The sequence below is a fragment of the Bombina bombina genome, chromosome 4, assembly GCF_027579735.1.
Source record: "Bombina bombina isolate aBomBom1 chromosome 4, aBomBom1.pri, whole genome shotgun sequence".
NCBI classification, from domain to species: Eukaryota; Metazoa; Chordata; class Amphibia; order Anura; family Bombinatoridae; genus Bombina; species Bombina bombina.
The window spans coordinates 73,492,264-73,512,743 of NC_069502.1; the positions used below are offsets into that span (position 1 = coordinate 73,492,264).

The 20,480-nt window shown below is 39.8% G+C and overlaps 1 protein-coding gene across 5 annotated transcripts in view; it reads right to left on the reverse strand.

Annotated features, from left to right (window-relative positions):
• Positions 1 to 20,480, reverse strand: part of PTK2B (protein tyrosine kinase 2 beta) — a 607,866-nt gene that overhangs the window by 279,909 nt on the left and 307,477 nt on the right. For all 5 annotated transcript variants that reach the window (XM_053709509.1, XM_053709510.1, XM_053709513.1 and 2 more), the window contains exons 6-7: positions 11,162 to 11,241; positions 9,709 to 9,771 (exon numbers count right to left, since the gene is read on the reverse strand). In XM_053709509.1, coding sequence (XP_053565484.1) covers positions 9,709 to 9,771; positions 11,162 to 11,241 — 143 coding nt within the window. The remainder of the gene's footprint in view (positions 1 to 9,708; positions 9,772 to 11,161; positions 11,242 to 20,480) is intronic.

Sequence of the window (20,480 nt, forward strand, 5' to 3'; positions counted from 1 at the left end):
GTTGCTTTTTGACCTCTCCTTTTACCAGAATAAACAACAAACAAGGAAGATGTTTGTCTAAAATCCTTTGTAGCATCTAAATAGAATTTTAGAGCACGAACAACATCCAAATTGTGCAACAAACGTTCCTTCTTTGAAACTGGATTCTGACACAAAGAAGGCACGACTATCTCCTGGTTAATGTTTTTGTTAGAAACAACTTTCGGAAGAAAACCAGGTTTAGTACGTAAAACCACCTTATCTGCATGGAACACCAGATAAGGAGGAGAACACTGCAGAGCAGATAATTCTGAAACTCTTCTAGCAGAAGAAATTGCAACCAAAAACAAAACTTTCCAAGATAATAACTTAATATCAACGGAATGTAAGGGTTCAAACGGAACCCCCTGAAGAACTGAAAGAACTAAATTGAGACTCCAAGGAGGAGTCAAAGGTTTGTAAACAGGCTTGATTCTAACCAGAGCCTGAACAAAGGCTTGAACATCTGGCACAGCTGCCAGCTTTTTGTGAAGTAACACAGACAAGGCAGAAATCTGTCCCTTCAAGGAACTAGCAGATAATCCTTTCTCCAAACCTTCTTGAAGAAAGGATAGAATCTTAGGAATTTTTACCTTGTCCCAAGGGAATCCTTTAGATTCACACCAACAGATATATTTTTTCCATATTTTGTGGTAAATTTTTCTAGTTACAGGCTTTCTGGCCTGAACAAGAGTATCAATGACAGAATCTGAGAACCCTCGCTTTGATAAGATCAAGCGTTCAATCTCCAAGCAGTCAGTTGGAGTGAGACCAGATTCGGATGTTCGAACGGACCTTGAACAAGAAGGTCTTGTCTCAAAGGTAGCTTCCATGGTGGAGCCGATGACATATTCACCAGGTCTGCATACCAAGTCCTGCGTGGCCACGCAGGAGCTATCAAGATCACCGATGCTCTCTCCTGATTGATCCTGGCTACCAGCCTGGGGATGAGAGGAAACGGCGGGAATACATAAGCTAGTTTGAAGGTCCAAGGTGCTACTAGTGCATCTACTAGAGTCGCCTTGGGATCCCTGGATCTGGACCCGTAGCAAGGAACCTTGAAGTTCTGACGAGAGGCCATCAGATCCATGTCTGGAATGCCCCACAATTGAGTAATTTGGGCAAAGATTTCCGGATGGAGTTCCCACTCCCCCGGATGAAATGTCTGACGACTCAGAAAATCCGCTTCCCAATTTTCCACTCCTGGGATGTGGATTGCAGACAAGTGGCAGGAGTGAGTCTCCGCCCATTGAATGATTTTGGTCACTTCTTCCATCGCCAGGGAACTCCTTGTTCCCCCCTGATGGTTGATGTACGCAACAGTCGTCATGTTGTCTGATTGAAACCGTATGAACTTGGCCTTTGCTAGCTGAGGCCAAGCCTTGAGAGCATTGAATATCGCTCTCAGTTCCAGAATATTTATTGGTAGAAGAGATTCTTCCCGAGACCAAAGACCCTGAGCTTTCAGGGGTCCCCAGACCGCGCCCCAGCCCACCAGACTGGCGTCGGTCGTGACAATGACCCACTCTGGTCTGCGGAAGCTCATCCCCTGTGACAGGTTGTCCAGGGACAGCCACCAACGGAGTGAATCTCTGGTCCTCTGATTTACTTGTATCGTCGGAGACAAGTCTGCATAGTCCCCATTCCACTGACTGAGCATGCACAGTTGTAATGGTCTTAGATGAATTCGCGCAAAAGGAACTATGTCCATTGCCGCTACCATCAAACCTATTACTTCCATGCACTGCGCTATGGAAGGAAGAGGAACAGAATGAAGTATTTGACAAGAGTTTAGAAGTTTTGATTTTCTGGCCTCTGTCAGAAAAATCCTCATTTCTAAGGAGTCTATTATTGTTCCCAAGAAGGGAACCCTTGTTGACGGAGATAGAGAACTTTTTTCTACGTTCACTTTCCACCCGTGAGATCTGAGAAAGGCCAGGACAATGTCCGTGTGAGCCTTTGCTTGAGGAAGGGACGACGCTTGAATCAGAATGTCGTCCAAGTAAGGTACTACTGCAATGCCCCTTGGTCTTAGCACCGCTAGAAGGGACCCTAGTACCTTTGTGAAAATCCTTGGAGCAGTGGCTAATCCGAACGGAAGTGCCACAAACTGGTAATGCTTGTCCAGGAATGCGAACCTTAGGAACCGATGATGTTCCTTGTGGATAGGAATATGTAGATACGCATCCTTTAAATCCACCGTGGTCATGAATTGACCTTCCTGGATGGAAGGAAGAATTGTTCGAATGGTTTCCATTTTGAACGATGGAACCTTGAGAAACTTGTTTAGGATCTTGAGATCTAAGATTGGTCTGAATGTTCCCTCTTTTTTGGGAACTACGAACAGATTGGAGTAGAACCCCATCCCTTGTTCTCCTAATGGAACAGGATGAATCACTCCCATTTTTAACAGGTCTTCTACACAATGTAAGAATGCCTGTTTTTTTAATGTGGTCTGAAGACAATTGAGACCTGTGGAACCTCCCCCTTGGGGGAAGCCCCTTGAATTCCAGAAGATAACCTTGGGAGACTATTTCTAGTGCCCAAGGATCCAGAACATCTCTTGCCCAAGCCTGAGCGAAGAGAGAGAGTCTGCCCCCCACCAGATCCGGTCCCGGATCGGGGGCCAACATCTCATGCTGTCTTGGTAGCAGTGGCAGGTTTCTTGGCCTGCTTTCCTTTGTTCCAGCCTTGCATTGGTCTCCAGGCTGGCTTGGCTTGAGAAGTATTACCCTCTTGCTTAGAGGACGTAGCACTTGGGGCTGGTCCGTTTCTGCGAAAGGGACGAAAATTAGGTTTATTTTTGGCCTTGAAAGACCTATCCTGAGGAAGGGCGTGGCCCTTGCCCCCAGTGATATCAGAGATAATCTCTTTCAAGTCAGGGCCAAACAGCGTTTTCCCCTTGAAAGGAATGTTAAGCAATTTGTTCTTGGAAGACGCATCCGCTGACCAAGATTTTAACCAAAGCGCTCTGCGCGCCACAATAGCAAAACCAGAATTTTTCGCCGCTAACCTAGCCAATTGCAAAGTGGCGTCTAGGGTGAAAGAATTAGCCAATTTGAGAGCATGAATTCTGTCCATAATCTCCTCATAAGAAGAAGAATTATTATTGAGCGCCTTTTCTAGCTCATCGAACCAGAAACACGCTGCTGTAGTGACAGGAACAATGCATGAAATTGGTTGTAGAAGGTAACCTTGCTGAACAAACATCTTTTTAAGCAAACCTTCTAATTTTTTATCCATAGGATCTTTGAAAGCACAACTATCTTCTATGGGTATAGTGGTGCGTTTGTTTAGAGTAGAAACCGCCCCCTCGACCTTGGGGACTGTCTGCCATAAGTCCTTTCTGGGGTCGACCATAGGAAACAATTTTTTAAATATGGGGGGAGGGACGAAAGGTATACCGGGCCTTTCCCATTCTTTATTTACAATGTCCGCCACCCGCTTGGGTATAGGAAAAGCTTCGGGGGGCCCCGGGACCTCTAGGAACTTGTCCATTTTACATAGTTTCTCTGGAATGACCAAATTCTCACAATCATCCAGAGTGGATAACACCTCCTAAAGCAGAGCGCGGAGATGTTCCAATTTAAATTTAAATGTAATCACATCAGGTTCAGCTTGTTGAGAAATTTTCCCTGAATCTGAAATTTCTCCCTCAGACAAAACCTCCCTGGCCCCCTCAGACTGGTGTAGGGGCCCTTCAGAACCAATATCATCAGCGTCCTCATGCTCTTCAGTATTTTCTAAAACAGAGCAGTCGCGCTTTCGCTGATAAGTGGGCATTTTGGCTAAAATGTTTTTGATAGAATTATCCATTACAGCCGTTAATTGTTGCATAGTAAGGAGTATTGGCGCGCTAGATGTACTAGGGGCCTCCTGAGTGGGCAAGACTGGTGTAGACGAAGGAGGGGATGATGCAGTACCATGCTTACTCCCCTCACTTGAGGAATCATCTTGGGCATCATTTTCTCTAAATTTTGTGTCACATAAATCACATCTATTTAAATGAGAAGGAACCTTGGCTTCCCCACATTCAGAACACAGTCTATCTGGTAGTTCAGACATGTTAAACAGGCAAAAACTTGATAACAAAGTACAAAAAACGTTTTTAAATAAACCGTTACTGTCACTTTAAATTTTAAACTGAAAACACTTTATTACTGCAATTGCGAAAAAGTATGAAGGAATTGTTCAAAATTCACCAAAATTTCACCACAGTGTCTTAAAGCCTTAAAAGTATTGCACACCAAATTTGGAAGCTTTAACCCTTAAAATAACGGAACCGGAGCCGTTTTTATATTTAACCCCTTTACAGTCCCTGGTATCTGCTTTGCTGAGACCCAACCAAGCCCAAAGGGGAATACGATACCAAATGACGCCTTCAGAAAGTCTTTTCTATGTATCAGAGCTCCTCACACATGCATCTGCATGTCATGCTTCTCAAAAACAAGTGCGCAATAGAGGCGCGAAAATGAGACTCTGCCTATGATTAGGGAAAGCCCCTATAGAATAAGGTGTCCAATACAGTGCCTGCCGGTTATTTTACATAATTCCCAAGATTAAAATAATTCCTCAAGGCTATGGAGTATAAAATATGTTTATATATAAATCGATTTAGCCCAGAAAATGTCTACAGTCTTAAAAAGCCCTTGTGAAGCCCTTTTTTTCTTTCTGTAATAAAAATGGCTTACCGGATCCCATAGGGAAAATGACAGCTTCCAGCATTACATCGTCTTGTTAGAATGTGTCATACCTCAAGCAGCAAAAGTCTGCTCACTGTTCCCCCAACTGAAGTTAATTCCTCTCAACAGTCCTGTGTGGAAACAGCCATCGATTTTAGTAACGGTTGCTAAAATCATTTTCCTCTTACAAACAGAAATCTTCATCTCTTTTCTGTTTCAGAGTAAATAGTACATACCAGCACTATTTTAAAATAACAAACTCTTGATTGAATAATAAAAACTACAGTTAAACACTAAAAAACTCTAAGCCATCTCCGTGGAGATGTTGCCTGTACAACGGCAAAGAGAATGACTGGGGAAGGCGGAGCCTAGGAGGGATCATGTGACCAGCTTTGCTGGGCTCTTTGCCATTTCCTGTTGGGGAAGAGAATATCACACAAGTAAGGATGACGCCGTGGACCGGACACACCTATGTTGGAGAAATCTAGCTTTTTTTAATTTAAAAAAAAAAACTGCACTAGGCAGTTTTGGGGCTTTAAAGTTGGTGGGATTGGGGTGTTAGAAAAAAAAACGGCACTGAAAAGTGCCTTTACATTGTGGTCTATAGGAACTGTGTGTTCCTATAGACCGCAATGTAAATATATATGTAGTACAGTTTGTGACTACACTTGCTGAGTAAGCAGGTTAGTCACTAAAAAAGGAAATGCTTATATACACTGGGATAATATCATTTTAAGTCATAAATTCTTGATTACTGTGACTTGAGGAGCAAGAATATTCCAGTGTGTTAAAAATTAACCTTTATTAGTTTCTTCTTGAAAAAGACAGCTTGTGTGGATGCTAATGCTGCCCTCGAAAGTTAAAAACACTCACTGTGTTTTGTGAATGAACAGCATATGCTCTTTATATTAGAAAATTGCAACTGATCTTAGTACAGCTTTTAGCAATAGATTTCAAATGAGCAATTTACTAGAGAGCTATACTATATCACAGAATCCTCTTAGGAATGTTTGGCTCTTGAATAGTATAAAAATTATTGTGCTCATATATATAGAAATCTATATGTACTTGATAGATATATGCTCGAGCGTTAGTGAAACGCCGCGTCAGGGGTCTCCTTTACTTTTAATCAGCCTCACGTGTTGTTATAATATAGAAATACCAGCATGCCTTACTCAAAATATTAGCATCAGACTTAGCAGCTTTAGCTCCGTATAGGCGCAAATGCCAGATATATGAATTCTATGCTGATACAAGCACGCTCAATACTTTAACTTAATTTAGCTAAACATAGCAAAATAATCTAGCTTTGGTTTTGGTGTTTGTTACTGTTAAATAGCGAGATAACGTTTTCTCTCACGCAGATTTATGTTTCAGCCTCAGGTGTTATTACAATACTAACAGCAGTCAGCATTAGCTAATACATACGTTTCAAAGAATCAGTCTTCTAACTAGAGCTTAGAATCAATACAGTTACATAACGTTCTATATATTTCATAAACTTTATATTACCAGCAATAATTCACTAGCCCTCTATTTGGTAGAACAATATTATCTAGTGAGCAGCAACATTTTCATATGCTTGTCTGTAACCAAAGAAATTTTATTAACTTATATATATTTGTGAAGGCTATCCTTTGCACACCCTGCAGTATTAAGAATATTACTCTAGGTATCACTCATTAAGCATTTAGAGTACACTGTGCCATTTAGCACCATAACCTATGTTATCTAACGGAGAGACCAGCTACCAATAAAATATATTATATCTTGTTATCATACTATTAAGATTTATCCACTCCATAGTGGTGTTAAACCAACTAACTTTAATAGTAATTAATTGTCATTGGTTATTTAAAGGCTGTTACCTCCAGAGGTACACAATAGATTGGTTGTACCCAGACATATCAGAAGCTTTAGATTGTTACATTACTAGCAGCAATTTTTGAGCTCGAGCATATATCTATCAAGTACATATAGATTTCTATATATATGAGCACAATAATTTTTATACTATTCAAGAGCCAAACATTCCTAAGAGGATTCTGTGATATAGTATAGCTCTCTAGTAAATTGCTCATTTGAAATCTATTGCTAAAAGCTGTACTAAGATCAGTTGCAATTTTCTAATATAAAGAGCAAATGCTGTTCATTCACAAAACACAGTGAGAGTGTTTTTAACTTTCGAGGGCAGCATTAGCATCCACACAAGCTGTCTTTTTCAAGAAGAAACTAATAAAGGTTAATTTTTAACACACTGGAATATTCTTGCTCCTCAAGTCACAGTAATCAAGAATTTATGTCTTAAAATGATATTATCCCAGTGTATATAAGCATTTCCTTTTTTAGTGACTAACCTGCTTACTCAGCAAGTGTAGTCACAAACTGTACTATATTGTATTCTAGATGCTTACACACAGCTCCTTGAGTGTTTAATAATAATAGTTGACATATTATAGTTATCATATTGCAAAACACCCAAGAATTAAATTTACAATTCTATCATTATAACTAGGTTCCAACTCTCTTCTCTCAATAAATATATATGTATATATTCATATAAACACACAGAAAAAAAATTGTAAATTTTTTTTTTTGTAATTTTTTTTTTTTAATTTTCCATTTGGGCCTTGCACCCAGGCCTGACTGGGGTTAACTGCCTGTGACTTTGGTGACAGTGCAGCTTCCTGAGAGTGCTGGTTTGCACCCAGGGCTGTGCATGTTGCAGGGTCATAGGATGTGTACCCGGTCCGGCCTGAGAGTGCTGACCCCACCCGTGTTTTGTATATATTCATATACATTTTAAAATGCTGCCCATTGCTGCGCTACTTACCTCCTTACCTGTGCAAGGTTCTGATCAGAACGAGGCTCCCATAGGAGCCTAAGAAAGCACGCTCTTGTGAGCGCAAGGCTTCCTAGCAATATGAACGTGAGCTCGTGTTCACATTGCAATTTTCTTGTAATACCAGTGCACATTACTTTCGCTGGTATTACAAGGTTGTATTTAGCGCTCCACTTATCTAGCCCAAAGTCCTTTAACTTTATTCCCAGAGCTCAATAATCCCAACCCCTAACACAATCAGCATCAGAAAACATTTTCCTCTCTGCAAACTCCAACAAAATCTTATCCCAATGCAAAATACTGCAATACACACTAACTACACCAAGTAATCTGTTATCTAAAGTCACAAATCTTATTTCTTCAACCTCTTTTAGACAGCCAGCAACTGCTTCTTCTTACTTCATCATGTAGGGGGGGGTCATCGTTCTATCCTATTTATAGAAAGGTCAAGCATTTGCCACTTTTTTTAGCGCACTCTATACTTTTAATGGATAGCAGTATCACTAACGCTATTAGTGCTCTCAATTTGCTCATATTACAAGTAGTGAGTAAAGTGTTGCGATTAAGCACAACTCAAAATATCGCTGTAAAATGTAGTGCTTCTTAAGACTAAACCATATTATTAATAGTACAGCACAGAATTACATGAAGAACTCCACTGCTTGCTCACCCTTCACTTTAGCAGACCATCGACTTGAGTGATATCCCACTTGATATTTACTGCACACACCCCCAATAGACGTTTGTTAGATAAGGGATTTAGTGCTCTCACACTATCGACATGCAGATGTTAGCGCACCCTAGACCACTGCTCGAGCATTTGTGCTCCACTTGAGATCTAGGGGTAGACTTATTATTGGTCAATCGGACATGATTCGCTGTAGTAAATCATGTCCTCTCGACCTCGCTAAATGCTTCTAGTGAAATGCTTGTGCAATGCCTCCCCTGCTCACTCGCAGCCGCTAGCAGGGGGTGTGCAGTTCAACACCTAAAAGGTGGCGGAAAAGTTAAGGAGCAGTGGTCTTATAACCGCTGCTTCTTAACTTACATTTCAGGCGAGCCTGAAACTATGGGCATAGAAAGTAGCATCCACTGCTTAATAAATCTACCCCCTAGCCTTTTAAGGGCTATATAAACTGGTGAAATATTCTTAAGTAATCAAAGCTTGTTATTGTGTATATTGTAAAATGTCTTACTATTTGGATCGTTACAGTTTGTAGCCTAGTATTTTCTTTATTTTCCAGATCATCTTTTTTTAACATTCACAGTGAACCCATGTGATTAACACAATCCTAATTAAAGGGTATTGATAGCTATATTATCCTCAGAAAAAGCACACAGAATTAGAAGACCTTAAAGGGACAGTTCACCCAAAAACTTTCTCCCCTTTAAATTATTCCCAATGATCCTTTTTACCTGCTAGAGTGTATTAAATTGGTTGCAAGTAGCTCCTTTACTCATATTTCAGCATTTGAAATAGCTGATTTAGCTTGTGGTTTCCCAACCTATACTGAAAGTTTTGATACTGGCGTATACACTATTGACAAGCCTAAGTAAACACAGCCAGCAGAAGAGATTACTCTCACAGTGGGGGGCATGATAGTTAAGTAATAAAATGATAATTTTCCATTATTCTTTCTATGAATTGAGCTTTGGTGTTCCAGACAAATATAAGATAAGGAAGCAAGTCTGTGTACATAAAAGTGATAACATAATGAGATCTGATATTACCTGAAGCTCAACCCATTGTAATAGGCTGTGGTTTCAAAGCACAAAACCAGCTACTTCATATACACAAATAAACCCGAAAATGCAATTTCTCAAATATTTTATACTCTGCAGTTGGTATAACAAGTCATTTAAAATACATTTATGGAAAAACAATTTTACAGTGTACTGTCCCTTTAAAATAATGCTATCGGTATATAATACTATTGGTATTTAGCACATATTGTCTGTTTTTATACATACATATATTTTCCTTCTAAAATATGTTCACCTATTTAAAATAATGCAGAGCAAAAATTATAAACAGCTGAACAGGCACATTCATTAATATAACTAGATCTAAAATTGAAGAGGTACAAAATGAATCATTTCTGCTAGACAAATAAATACAATTAAAATGAAATACTATTAAATGTATACAAAAAAATATGTACTTACTCCAAGAAATCAAAGTTGGATCTCTTCTCGAGAGCATTTTGGGGCATATCTTTATAAAACCTCCTGCAGAAAAATGATTATGTCAAACAAATTTCCCATTGCTTTAACAAAAATGAATACATTAAGCTCTTGAAATAAATAATCTTTAATATTTAGTTTCTTTCTGTTTAGCCGATTAAGGGGGAAAAAAAAAAAAACTTTATAAACTATGAATAACATTTATTGTATTTCGACATAGCCACTATTTTTCATTGAAGCTGTATTTTAGGCATTGGTGACATCTATTGTTATATATCTTTTGCCGCGCATAACAGTTATCCAGTGCTCTAAAGTTGCGCTATCCCGATGCGCGTTAAATTCAAATGCTCTTAAGGGGATGCATTTACTTTCAACTTGTAATACGCGATAAACACCTTATTGCTTGCGCGCAACAGTTAGCGCACCCCTTGTAATCTAGCCATTACATACTAATTTCTAGGTGAGTAAAATAAATGTGTCTATTTGAGCAAAAATAACTTCAGCGTTATTAAGATATGGAAAATCTGGTGGTACCTGTTTAGCATAACCATGCTACTCTTTAAAAGTAATCTGTTATACGGGGGAAATTGAAACACTATGTTCCCGATAACAAATACTGAAGCTTTCCATTCATACAACATACTGTTTATTTTAAAGGTCGGCAAATAAAACTCTTTAAAACAATGAGACCTAGGGGTAAATTTAACAAATCGACCCCCTTAAGTTAAACTAAAACATTATTTAAAATCCTTTTCTTACCATCTATGGTTAGCGCTATGTGGATGGATAGATATAAACAGGGCGATTTCCTATCTTATTAATAATAGGTAGTCATCTAAACTGAATTAGAAAACATACAACGTTATGCATTCATTTTATATCTATTGCCTTATCTATTTCTGCAGGTATCTGTTTAACCAGTATTAGTCTGGTGTCTGTTAATACTTTCTAGTTTGTTTATTTTCTATGATGTTTTATTGGTACAGGTGGCTACACTTTGCATACCTGTTGTATGCTGACTGACAGCTGTTATATGTATGTATAATACTTCTGATAAACAATAAATATATATCTATCTATTTAAGGGTGCTGTATTCCCTGTCTCTTTCTGGTGGCTGCATTGTCTCCCACTAGTTCCAAAATGCTGTATATTCTCTAGCTTTATGGTTTTATTATATAATAGGTCATTGTTTCTCATTCACGGTCCTCAAGTACCCCCAACAAGCCAGGTTTTCATTAAAGCTGAACCAGTGCACAGGTGAAATAATCAGCTGATGGGTGAGAAGAGCAGGTTAGTAACCATGGTTACTGCTCAGCTGATTACTTCACCTGTGCACTGGTTCGGCTATAGTGAAAACCTGGCTTGTTGGGGGCACTTAAGGACAACGGTTGAGAAATACTAGATAACATGCCTAGCAATAACTACTTTCCTTACCTGAGTTCCAGACATCCCAGCTGTAATGCCATCCCTTCGCTGACTTTTGTTGCATACTGCTGCATGTAGTCATTTCTAAGCTGGAAAAGACAGAGATAATTACAGAATGGACATATTTATAGATTACAAAATAATGATACAGTATGTGCTTCTGAAACCGTGATTCAGCATAATAATTAGAGCATTTTGCGCAGGCCAGGGTTCAAAGATCCTAACAGTTAACAAATGCAGAAGTAGATAGTGACAAACCACAAAGATACCCTCGGCAAGTGGTTTACAGAGTTAAGCAGCGTAGGCTGTTCTGTTCTGCCAGCTGTTGCTCTCAGTACTACTCTCACATTTCTATTTGCATCTTTGGACCAGCCCCTGCTTACAGGCACAGGGACCAAGACAGTGAAGCTCAGAGGCGTGAACTCTATGGGGCCTATTTATTATTGTGCGAGCGGACATGATCCGATATTGCGGATCATGTCCGCTGCACATCGATAAATGCCGACAGCTTACGCTCTCTGCATTTATCATTGCACCAGCAGTTCTGGTTAACTGCTGCTGCAATACCGCCCCCTGCAGATTTGCGGCCAAATTGGTCGCTAGCAGGGGGTGTCAATCAACCCGATCGTATAAGATCGGGTTGATTTCTGTCCGCTGCCTCAGAGCAGGCGTACAGGTTATGGAGCAGCGTTCTTTAGACCACTGCTTCATAACTTGATTCCAGCAAGCCTGAAGTTTCGCGGGAAACACGGCGCATCAACCTCCATACGGAGCTTAATAAATATGCCCTTATGTGTGAAAAGAGGGTGGAGTCCACGGAGAGTGAGAGGATGACATAGGACATAACACATCATTCTAAGGCTGCACTGGTCATACTGGGACGGGTGGCAACCAGTTCTCACTACATGCTAAAGCTAGGTGTGCTTTCTCCAAATATATTGTTTATATTGTGATTAAATATATATTGTGAGAAACGTCCTATACCTGATGATAAAGGGCCAGATTATCTACAGCTCTTCGCTTTACACTGGATTGCTAAAACATTCCTATTAACATCTATTTAATTTGCTTTGTTCTCCTGGTATCTACCTAGGAAAGCTCAGATGCAGCAATGCAAAACTGGTAGCTAGCTGCAGATTGGTGGCTGTGTATATCTGCCTCTTGTCATTGGCTCACCTAATGTGTTCTGCTAGCTCCCACTAGAGTATTGCTGCTCCAACAAAGAATATCAAAAGAATAAAGCAAAGAAGAAAAAATAAGTGGTTTAAAATTGCTCGCTCTGAATCTTGAAAGAAAAGAATGGGTTTCATATCCCTTTAATTATGTGCAGTAAAAACATTGCAACATACTGTTATTATATAGTGGGTAGGTATTGAGGACTGCAGACTTCACAGGCCTTACCCTGCTACATTCTAAACAGCCAATGGCTGAGATTCAATTAGCCATTGTTAGTGAGATTAATATCTTGCTGAAAAAAGTTGCCTCAATATTACAAATTAATTCCCACTTGTCCCTCATTACAGTGGAGAGTTGCCCCATTTATTTCTAATTAGCTTTGTTCTCTTTTTAGCCTTTTTTTGAAAAATACATCACTGCTGGGAACTAGCTGCTAATTGGTAACAGCATATATATGCCTCCTGGCATTTGCTCACTCGATGTGTCAGCTAGTTCCCAGTAGTGCATTGGTATTCCTTCAACAAAGGATACCAAGAGAATGATGCAAATTTGGTAACACAAGTAAATTGGAAAGTTGTTTAAAATTATAAGGTCTATCTGAATTGAAAAAGAAAAAAAAAATGTGTTTCATGTCCCTTTAAAAATACAAGTTATAGAACAAAAAAATTAAAAAAACCTCCATCTATGAAACAGTGCCCCTTAACATATGCAAAAACTGCCATAAAAGACAAATGACACTGTGATGTTGAACGACAAGACACGTCTGTGACTAGATTGCATTCTAGAACAATGTAAAAATCTCAGCCACTCCTCTAGAACACTCTGAAACGCCCACATCCAACTGCTGGAGACTCATTTTGTTCTATCCAGCCAGACTACTTCACCATAACAAAACAATTACACACATTTACATGAGTCATTTTGCAAGTGAGTTGTGGGTGTATTTATGGGTTTTCCGCATTGCTAGTGTTCGCATTTGATGTGCAACAAGTCATGTATTGGGCCCTCACACATCTATAGATGGTAATTGCAGGAATGCGCAACACACTGGTGAGGCAATGATAAAAGAACTTTGAACACAACTTCACCTTTACATTGAGGTCCTTGCAAAAACCTTTTAATCTAGGCCATTGTCTGATCACTTTAGTAACTTATTTATATATGTACCTAATTGGTCCCAGCAGAGGGGATAAGTGCTGCAAAACAAGGGGGATTTTCCTACCAAAATAACAGTAGCTAGCTTTGTCTACTTTTGTATCCCATCTGGATTGTGAATGGACGGAGTTTGCCCAGTGAAAAACAATTGTAGCAAGTAAGGTGTTAATGTATTCCATAAGTTTTTACACTCATCTGGTATATTAAAGGGCCACTAAAGTCAAAATTAAAGTTTCATTATTCAGAGCATGCAATTAAAAAAACAAAAAAAACTTTCCAATATACTTGTATTATCAAAATGTGTATATTTTTTTATATGCAGAGGCTCCAGCTCCTACATGTGCACAAGCACAAGTATATATATATGTATGCATTTTGTGATTGGCTGATGGCTGTCACATGATACAGGGGATTTGATTAACTTTGCAATTATTCTACTTCTCATTTCAAATTCAGAGTAAGTGCTATTGTATTATGTATTTATTTATGCTATTTGATATCATTTTGTCATGTTTCCCCTAATTTACCATATAAAGTAAAATGAATCACATGTTTTCATATACAGTTGTGCTCATAAGTTTACATACCCTGGCAGAATTTATGATTTCTTGCCCATTTTTCAGAGAATATGAATGATAACACAAAAACTTTTCCTTCACTCGTGGTTAGTGTTTGGCTGAAGCCATTTATTATCAATCAACTGTGTTTACTCTTTTTAAATCATAATGACAACAGAAACTACCCAAATGACCCTGATCAAAAGTTTCCATACCCTGGTGATTTTGGCCTGATAACATGCACACAAGTTGACACAAAGGGGTTTGAATGGCTATTAAAGGTAACCATCTTCACCTGTGATCTGTTTGCTTGTAATTAGTGTGTGTGTATAAAAGGTCAATGAGTTTCTGGACTCCTGATAGACCCTTGCATCTTTCATCCAGTGCTGCACTAACGATTCTGGATTTTTAGTCATGGGGAAAGCAAAGGAATTGTCAAAGGATCTGTGGGAAAAGGTAGTTGAACTGTATAAAACAAGAAAGGGATATAAAATGATATCCAAGGAATTGAGAATGCTAATCAGCAAGGTTCAAACTCTAATAAAGAAGTGGTAAATGAGGGGTTCTGTTGAAGCCAAACCACGGTCAGTTAGACCAACTAAAATTTCAGCCACAACTGCCAGGAAAATTGTTCGGGATGCAAAGACAAACCCACAAATAACTTCAGGTGAAATACAGGACATGTGGTGTGGCTGTTTCAAGATGCACAATAAGGAGGCACTTGAAGAAAGATGGGCTGCATGGTTGAGTCACCAGAAGAAAGACATTACTACGCAAATGCCACAAAGTATCCCGCTTACAATACGCCAAACAGCACAGAGACAAGCCTCAAACCTTCTGGCACAAAGTCATTTGGAGTGATGAGACCAAAATTGAGCTTTTTGGCCACAACCATAAACGCTACATTTGGAGAGGAGACAACAAGGCCTATGATGAAAGGTACACCATTCCTACTGTGAAACACGGAGGTGGATCGCTGAGGTTTTGGGGATGTGTGAGCTACAAAGGCACAGGAAATTTGGTCAGAATTGATGGCAAGATGAATGCAGTTTGTTATCAAACAGAACGCCTCATTTTCCACTTCTTGATTAGAGTTTGAACACTGCTGATTTGCATTCTCAATTCCTTGGATATCTTTTTATATCCCTTTCCTGTTTTATACAGTTCAACTACCTTTTTCCCACAGATCCTTTGACAATTCTTTCTTTCCCCATGACTCAGAATCCAGAAACATCAGTGCAGCACTGGAAGAAAGATGAAAGGGTCTGTCAGGAGTCCAGAAACTCATTGACCTTTTATACATACACACTAATTACAAGCAAACAGATCACAGGTGAGGATGGTTACATTTAATAGCCATTCAAACCCCTTTGTGTCAACTTGTGTGCATGTTATCAGGCCAAAATCACCAGGTTATGTAAACTTTTGATCAGGGTCATTTGGGTAGTTTCTGTTGTCATTATGATTAAAAAAGAGTAATCACAGTTGATTGATAATAAATGACTTCAGCCAAACACTAACCATGAGTGAAAGAAAAGTTTTTGTGTTATCATTCATATTCTCTGAAAAATGGCCAAGAAATCATAAATTATGCCAGGGTATGTAAACTTATGAGCACAACTGTATTTTATTTAACAGAATATCTGGTTTATATTCTTGTACAAATATTTTGTATTACACTTCTCGGAATATGCACTTCTGATAAGACAAAACTAGGATCAGTTTAAGAATAGTTTGGGATAAAATAAATCTTTTTACTTTCTACATTAAGTTGGATTTCTGCCTTAACAAGCATTTTTAAAGATTTGCAGAATGTGGCTATGCTGCTATGTTATATTACTATTTGTAAATCTTAATTTTTTATTAAAGTGATATTGAAGATAAATGCTTTTTTTTAAACAGTGCAATATAGAACCTAAATATGGGCCTGATTTTCTGTCAGTGCTACAAAGTATGTACTAAAATTGTATTAATATGACGTATTAAAATTACCATCAAATGTAAGGCGCAAACTGCACATTTAAATTATACAGTAAAATTCTTATTTTAGAAACATAGCGGGAAAGAATCATATCAAGAATCATATTTAAAGAAACATGAAAGTCAAAATTAATCGTTCATAATTCAGATAGAGTAAGCATATTTAGGAGACTTTTCAATTTACTTCTTTTAGCAGATTTGCTTCATTCTCTTTTTGTTGGCTCAGGTAGGTAGGCTCTGGAGCAGCAATGTACTACTTGGAGCTAGCTAGTGATTGGTGGCTTGGCACATATGCCTCCTGTCATTGGCTTACCATATGTGCTCATCTTGCTCCAGTATTGCATCAATGCTCTGGAGCTGTCTAAAATGATGTGATTAACTCCTTTACAGGTCTTACGCAATAGTGCGATAATAAAAGGCTCTAAGACATTACAGCATATTTGTTTTGCACTTTTATGTCCCTTTAATGTATACCGTATTTAATATACAATATTAAAATCATAGTACAAAGTACAAAACACCTGGCGCCATCCTACTCCCCAACTGTCAATTTTAGGGGTCTGTCCCGCTGTCCCGGGTTGCTAGCCATCTGTCCTGCATCGCCCCATGCATTAATTTTTTTTAATTTTTTTTTCATTCTATTGGGCCCATACTCAGAAGCAGCTGGCTTTTCTCTCCCAAGGTTAGATACCTGTTAGATTCCCTGTGGAAAAGGAATGGTGTGTGGGTTAAGCAGGAGTAAGAAGGCTGTATACCCTCTGACCTCAGGTAATGGTGACCTCTACCCTACCTCTGGTAGTGATGACGTCTAACCCCTGATGATAATACTAGCATGCCTTCAGTTTTTGTCACACCACTCTGGCTGTTTCCAGGGACGTGGCGGTTGCTGCTCTGGCTGTTGTCAGGGACGCGGCGGTTGCTGTGAGCGTGCGTCGAAGACGTCATTGCCGCACCTCTATTCCCCTCTCAAACCGGATCCTTTGAACTCCTTGGCGCGAATTGGCACCTATGTAAGTACCTGCATAACTTACATTCACTACCCAAGTATAGGTGTTACTGTGTGTGCTCCTAGGTGCTTTATTTCTTGAATTGCTGGATTGCCTTATGATTGCTGAACTCTGCCTGTCTGATTACTCTGCCTGTGTAACCCTTAAATTGCTGGATTGCCTTAATATTACTGGACTCTGCTTGTCTGACTACTCTGCCTGTTTAACCCTTGAATTGCCGGATTGCATTATCATTGCTGAACTCTGCCTGTCTGACTACTCTACCTGGTTTACCCCTGAACTGCTAAACTGCTGTATTATCTTTTGTTGCTGACCTCTGCCTGTTCATGACCATTCTATTGGTTTACCCCTGAACTGCTATACTGCTGGATTGCCTTTCTGTTGCTGAACTCTGCCTGTCTCTGACCATTCTCTGCCTTATTCTTAGTGCCGTGAAGGACTACCTGTCTACCGTGAGTACTGCTTACCTCATTTCTTACACTCACTTTGTTCTGGGATATTTCCTTATCCTTCCACTTGACGCCAGGATAAGATGACTACTTGCCAAGTTTGGTCAGATATGGAAATATCCCACGAGCATTACATTATACTTGGGCCATGGACTCAAATGAGGTAGCAAGAGAAGTTTCTCTTTATGGACAGACCCTGCTAACCCACGCCATACACTTGCAGAATGTCGATTCTAAACTTGAGGCTATATAAGCTATACTCTCCTCACTGGTTGCAGAAAAGAACGCTGTTTCTGTTGTTACACAGCGGGCCCCACCTGCTAGTGCTGCAACTCCCGCCATGTTATTGGAAGTATACCCCGGATACCGTTGCCTGACAAATACGATGGTACTACCGACTGTAGGGGTTTTCTCAACCAGTGCAGACTACACTTCCACAATGATCCTCTCACCTTCCAGTCTCATCAGTCAAAGGTCACTTTTATCATTTCTTTATTGAAAGAATAGGCCCTAGTCTGGGTCTCTCCCCTTTTGGAACAGAGTGCTCAACTCCTGAACGATGCTGATGCCTTCATTTCTGCATTATCTTCCGTATTTGGCATCTCTGGCAGCATTGCTGTTGCAGAGTACTCTCTCTTGGATCTCCGCCAGAGCAATAGATCTGTGGCACAATACGCCATTGAGTTTCGCACCATGGCACATGAGACCAGTTGGGATGGCAGTGCTCTCAAAGCGGCCTTCAGGAGAGGCCTGCATGAGCGTGTTAGAGAGAAATATTTTAACTCTGCCATTTTGCCCAGTGCTCTATATTAAATTGATACTTATAGCTTTAAGAACAATACACTTTCTTGTCAGTTCAGCCATTTTGTTGTGCTTGCAAAAATATAAACTTCTAGCTAAGTAAAAACCACCAAGTCCGTATGGACGAAATAAGAAGACCATGAGTTGCCTACTTGTGAAGATTCTGGATTGGCTCAAAGCACAGCACATGGGATAATTCAAGACTATAAAGAGACACTGTTCTTATCTGGTTTTGTGCGCCAGCTTGTGTTACTGTAAAGTGATCACATGCTGTCACTTTAATGTAATGTAATCTTGCTTAATTGTACAATAATAACCTTTTGAATTTGGACCAGTTGCTTCAAGTTGTATTTTATTTTTCTTCAACAAGCGTATCAAGGACGAGCTCACTTATCAGGATGTTCCATCTTCCTTGGATTACTTCATAACACTTTGTATCAGTCTGGAATCTCGCTTTCAGGAGAGACAAGCTGAGAGAGAGAACACACAGAATCCTTCCCTCTCGTCCTCCTACTCATCCAGTCTCTAGACTATCCTCTACACCTTCAGCACCTCCAGTTACCTCTGAAAAGGGACCCATGGATCTCTCTTCCATTAAGCCCTCTGAGTCTGAAAGATAGAGAAGGAGAAGGCTGAGACTGTGTTTCTATTGTGGTACTAATTCACACCAACTCAAGAACTGTGATATACTGCCGGAAAAGCCAACGCTTAGAGGATAAAAGTTGAGTACCTCTAAACGTAGCCACTACTAAATCCCCTCACTCTTCTTGGATCCTGGCACCTGTTACCCTTACCTTTCTTCAGAATTCTGTCCACGCTCAAGCCTTTATTGATTTAGGGGCAGCTGGAAATTTTCTGGATCACCGTTTCATGATTTATGCTGGGTTGCCTATACTTCAGAAAAACAAATAACTACTCTGGATGGCACTCCCCTTAGATCAGGTTTAATCCATTTTGAATCAGCACCCCAAACCTTGACTGTGGGAGACCTACATACTGAACAATTGCAGTTCGATGTCATTCATTTTCCTGCACAACCAGTTATTCTTGGTCTTCCTTGGTTACGTATTCACAATCCTCACTTCAACTGGACTGAGGGACAGTTGGCCTCCTGGGGTAAATCCTGTTTCCACTCCTGCCTGGCTAAGGTTACTCCGCTGCATCACGTCCCTATAGCCAGCCTCCAGACCCTTCTAATCTTTCCTCAGTATATACAGAATTTACAGATGTTTTTGAAAAGAAAGCAGCCGATGTGTTGCCACCTCACCGTCCTTACAACTGCAAAATTGACCTGTTTCCTGGAGCCCCACTTCCTAAAGGGAGGACTTATCCACTCTTCAAAGCTGAAACCAAGGCCATGGAGGAATACATCCAAGAAAACCTAGCTAAAGGCTTTATTCATTCTTCCTCCTCTCCTGCCGGGGCTGGCTTCTTTTTTGTCAGTAAAAAGGATGGTGTTCTCATATATCCATTACAGAGCCCTAAACAACATTACTATCAAGAATCGTTATCCTATTCCTTTGATCACCGAACTACAGGGAGTGCAGAATTATTAGGCAAATGAGTATTTTGACCACATCATCCTCTTTATGCATGTTGTCTTACTCCAAGCTGTATAGGCTCGAAAGCCTACTACCAATTAAGCATATTAGGTGATGTGCATCTCTGTAATGAGAAGGGGTGTGGTCTAATAACATCAACACCCTATATCAGGTGTGCATAATTATTAGGCAACTTCCTTTCCTTTGGCAAAATGGGTCAAAAGAAGGACTTGACAGGCTCAGAAAAGTCACAAATAGTGAGATATCTTGCAGAGGGATGCAGCACTCTTAAAATTGCAAAGCTTCTGAAGCGTGATCATCGAACAATCAAGCGTTTCATTCAAAATAGTCAACAGGGTCGCAAGAAGTGTGTGGAAAAACCAAGGCATAAAATAACTGCCCATGAACTGAGAAAAGTCAAGCGTGCAGCTGCCAAGATGCCACTTGCCACCAGTTTGGCCATATTTCAGAGCTGCAACATCACTGGAGTGCCCAAAAGCACAAGGTGTGCAATATTCAGAGACATGGCCAAGGTAAGAAAGGCTGAAAGACGACCACCACTGAACAAGACACACAAGCTGAAACGTCAAGACTGGGCCAAGAAATATCTCAAGACTGATTTTTCTAAGGTTTTATGGACTGATGAAATGAGAGTGAGTCTT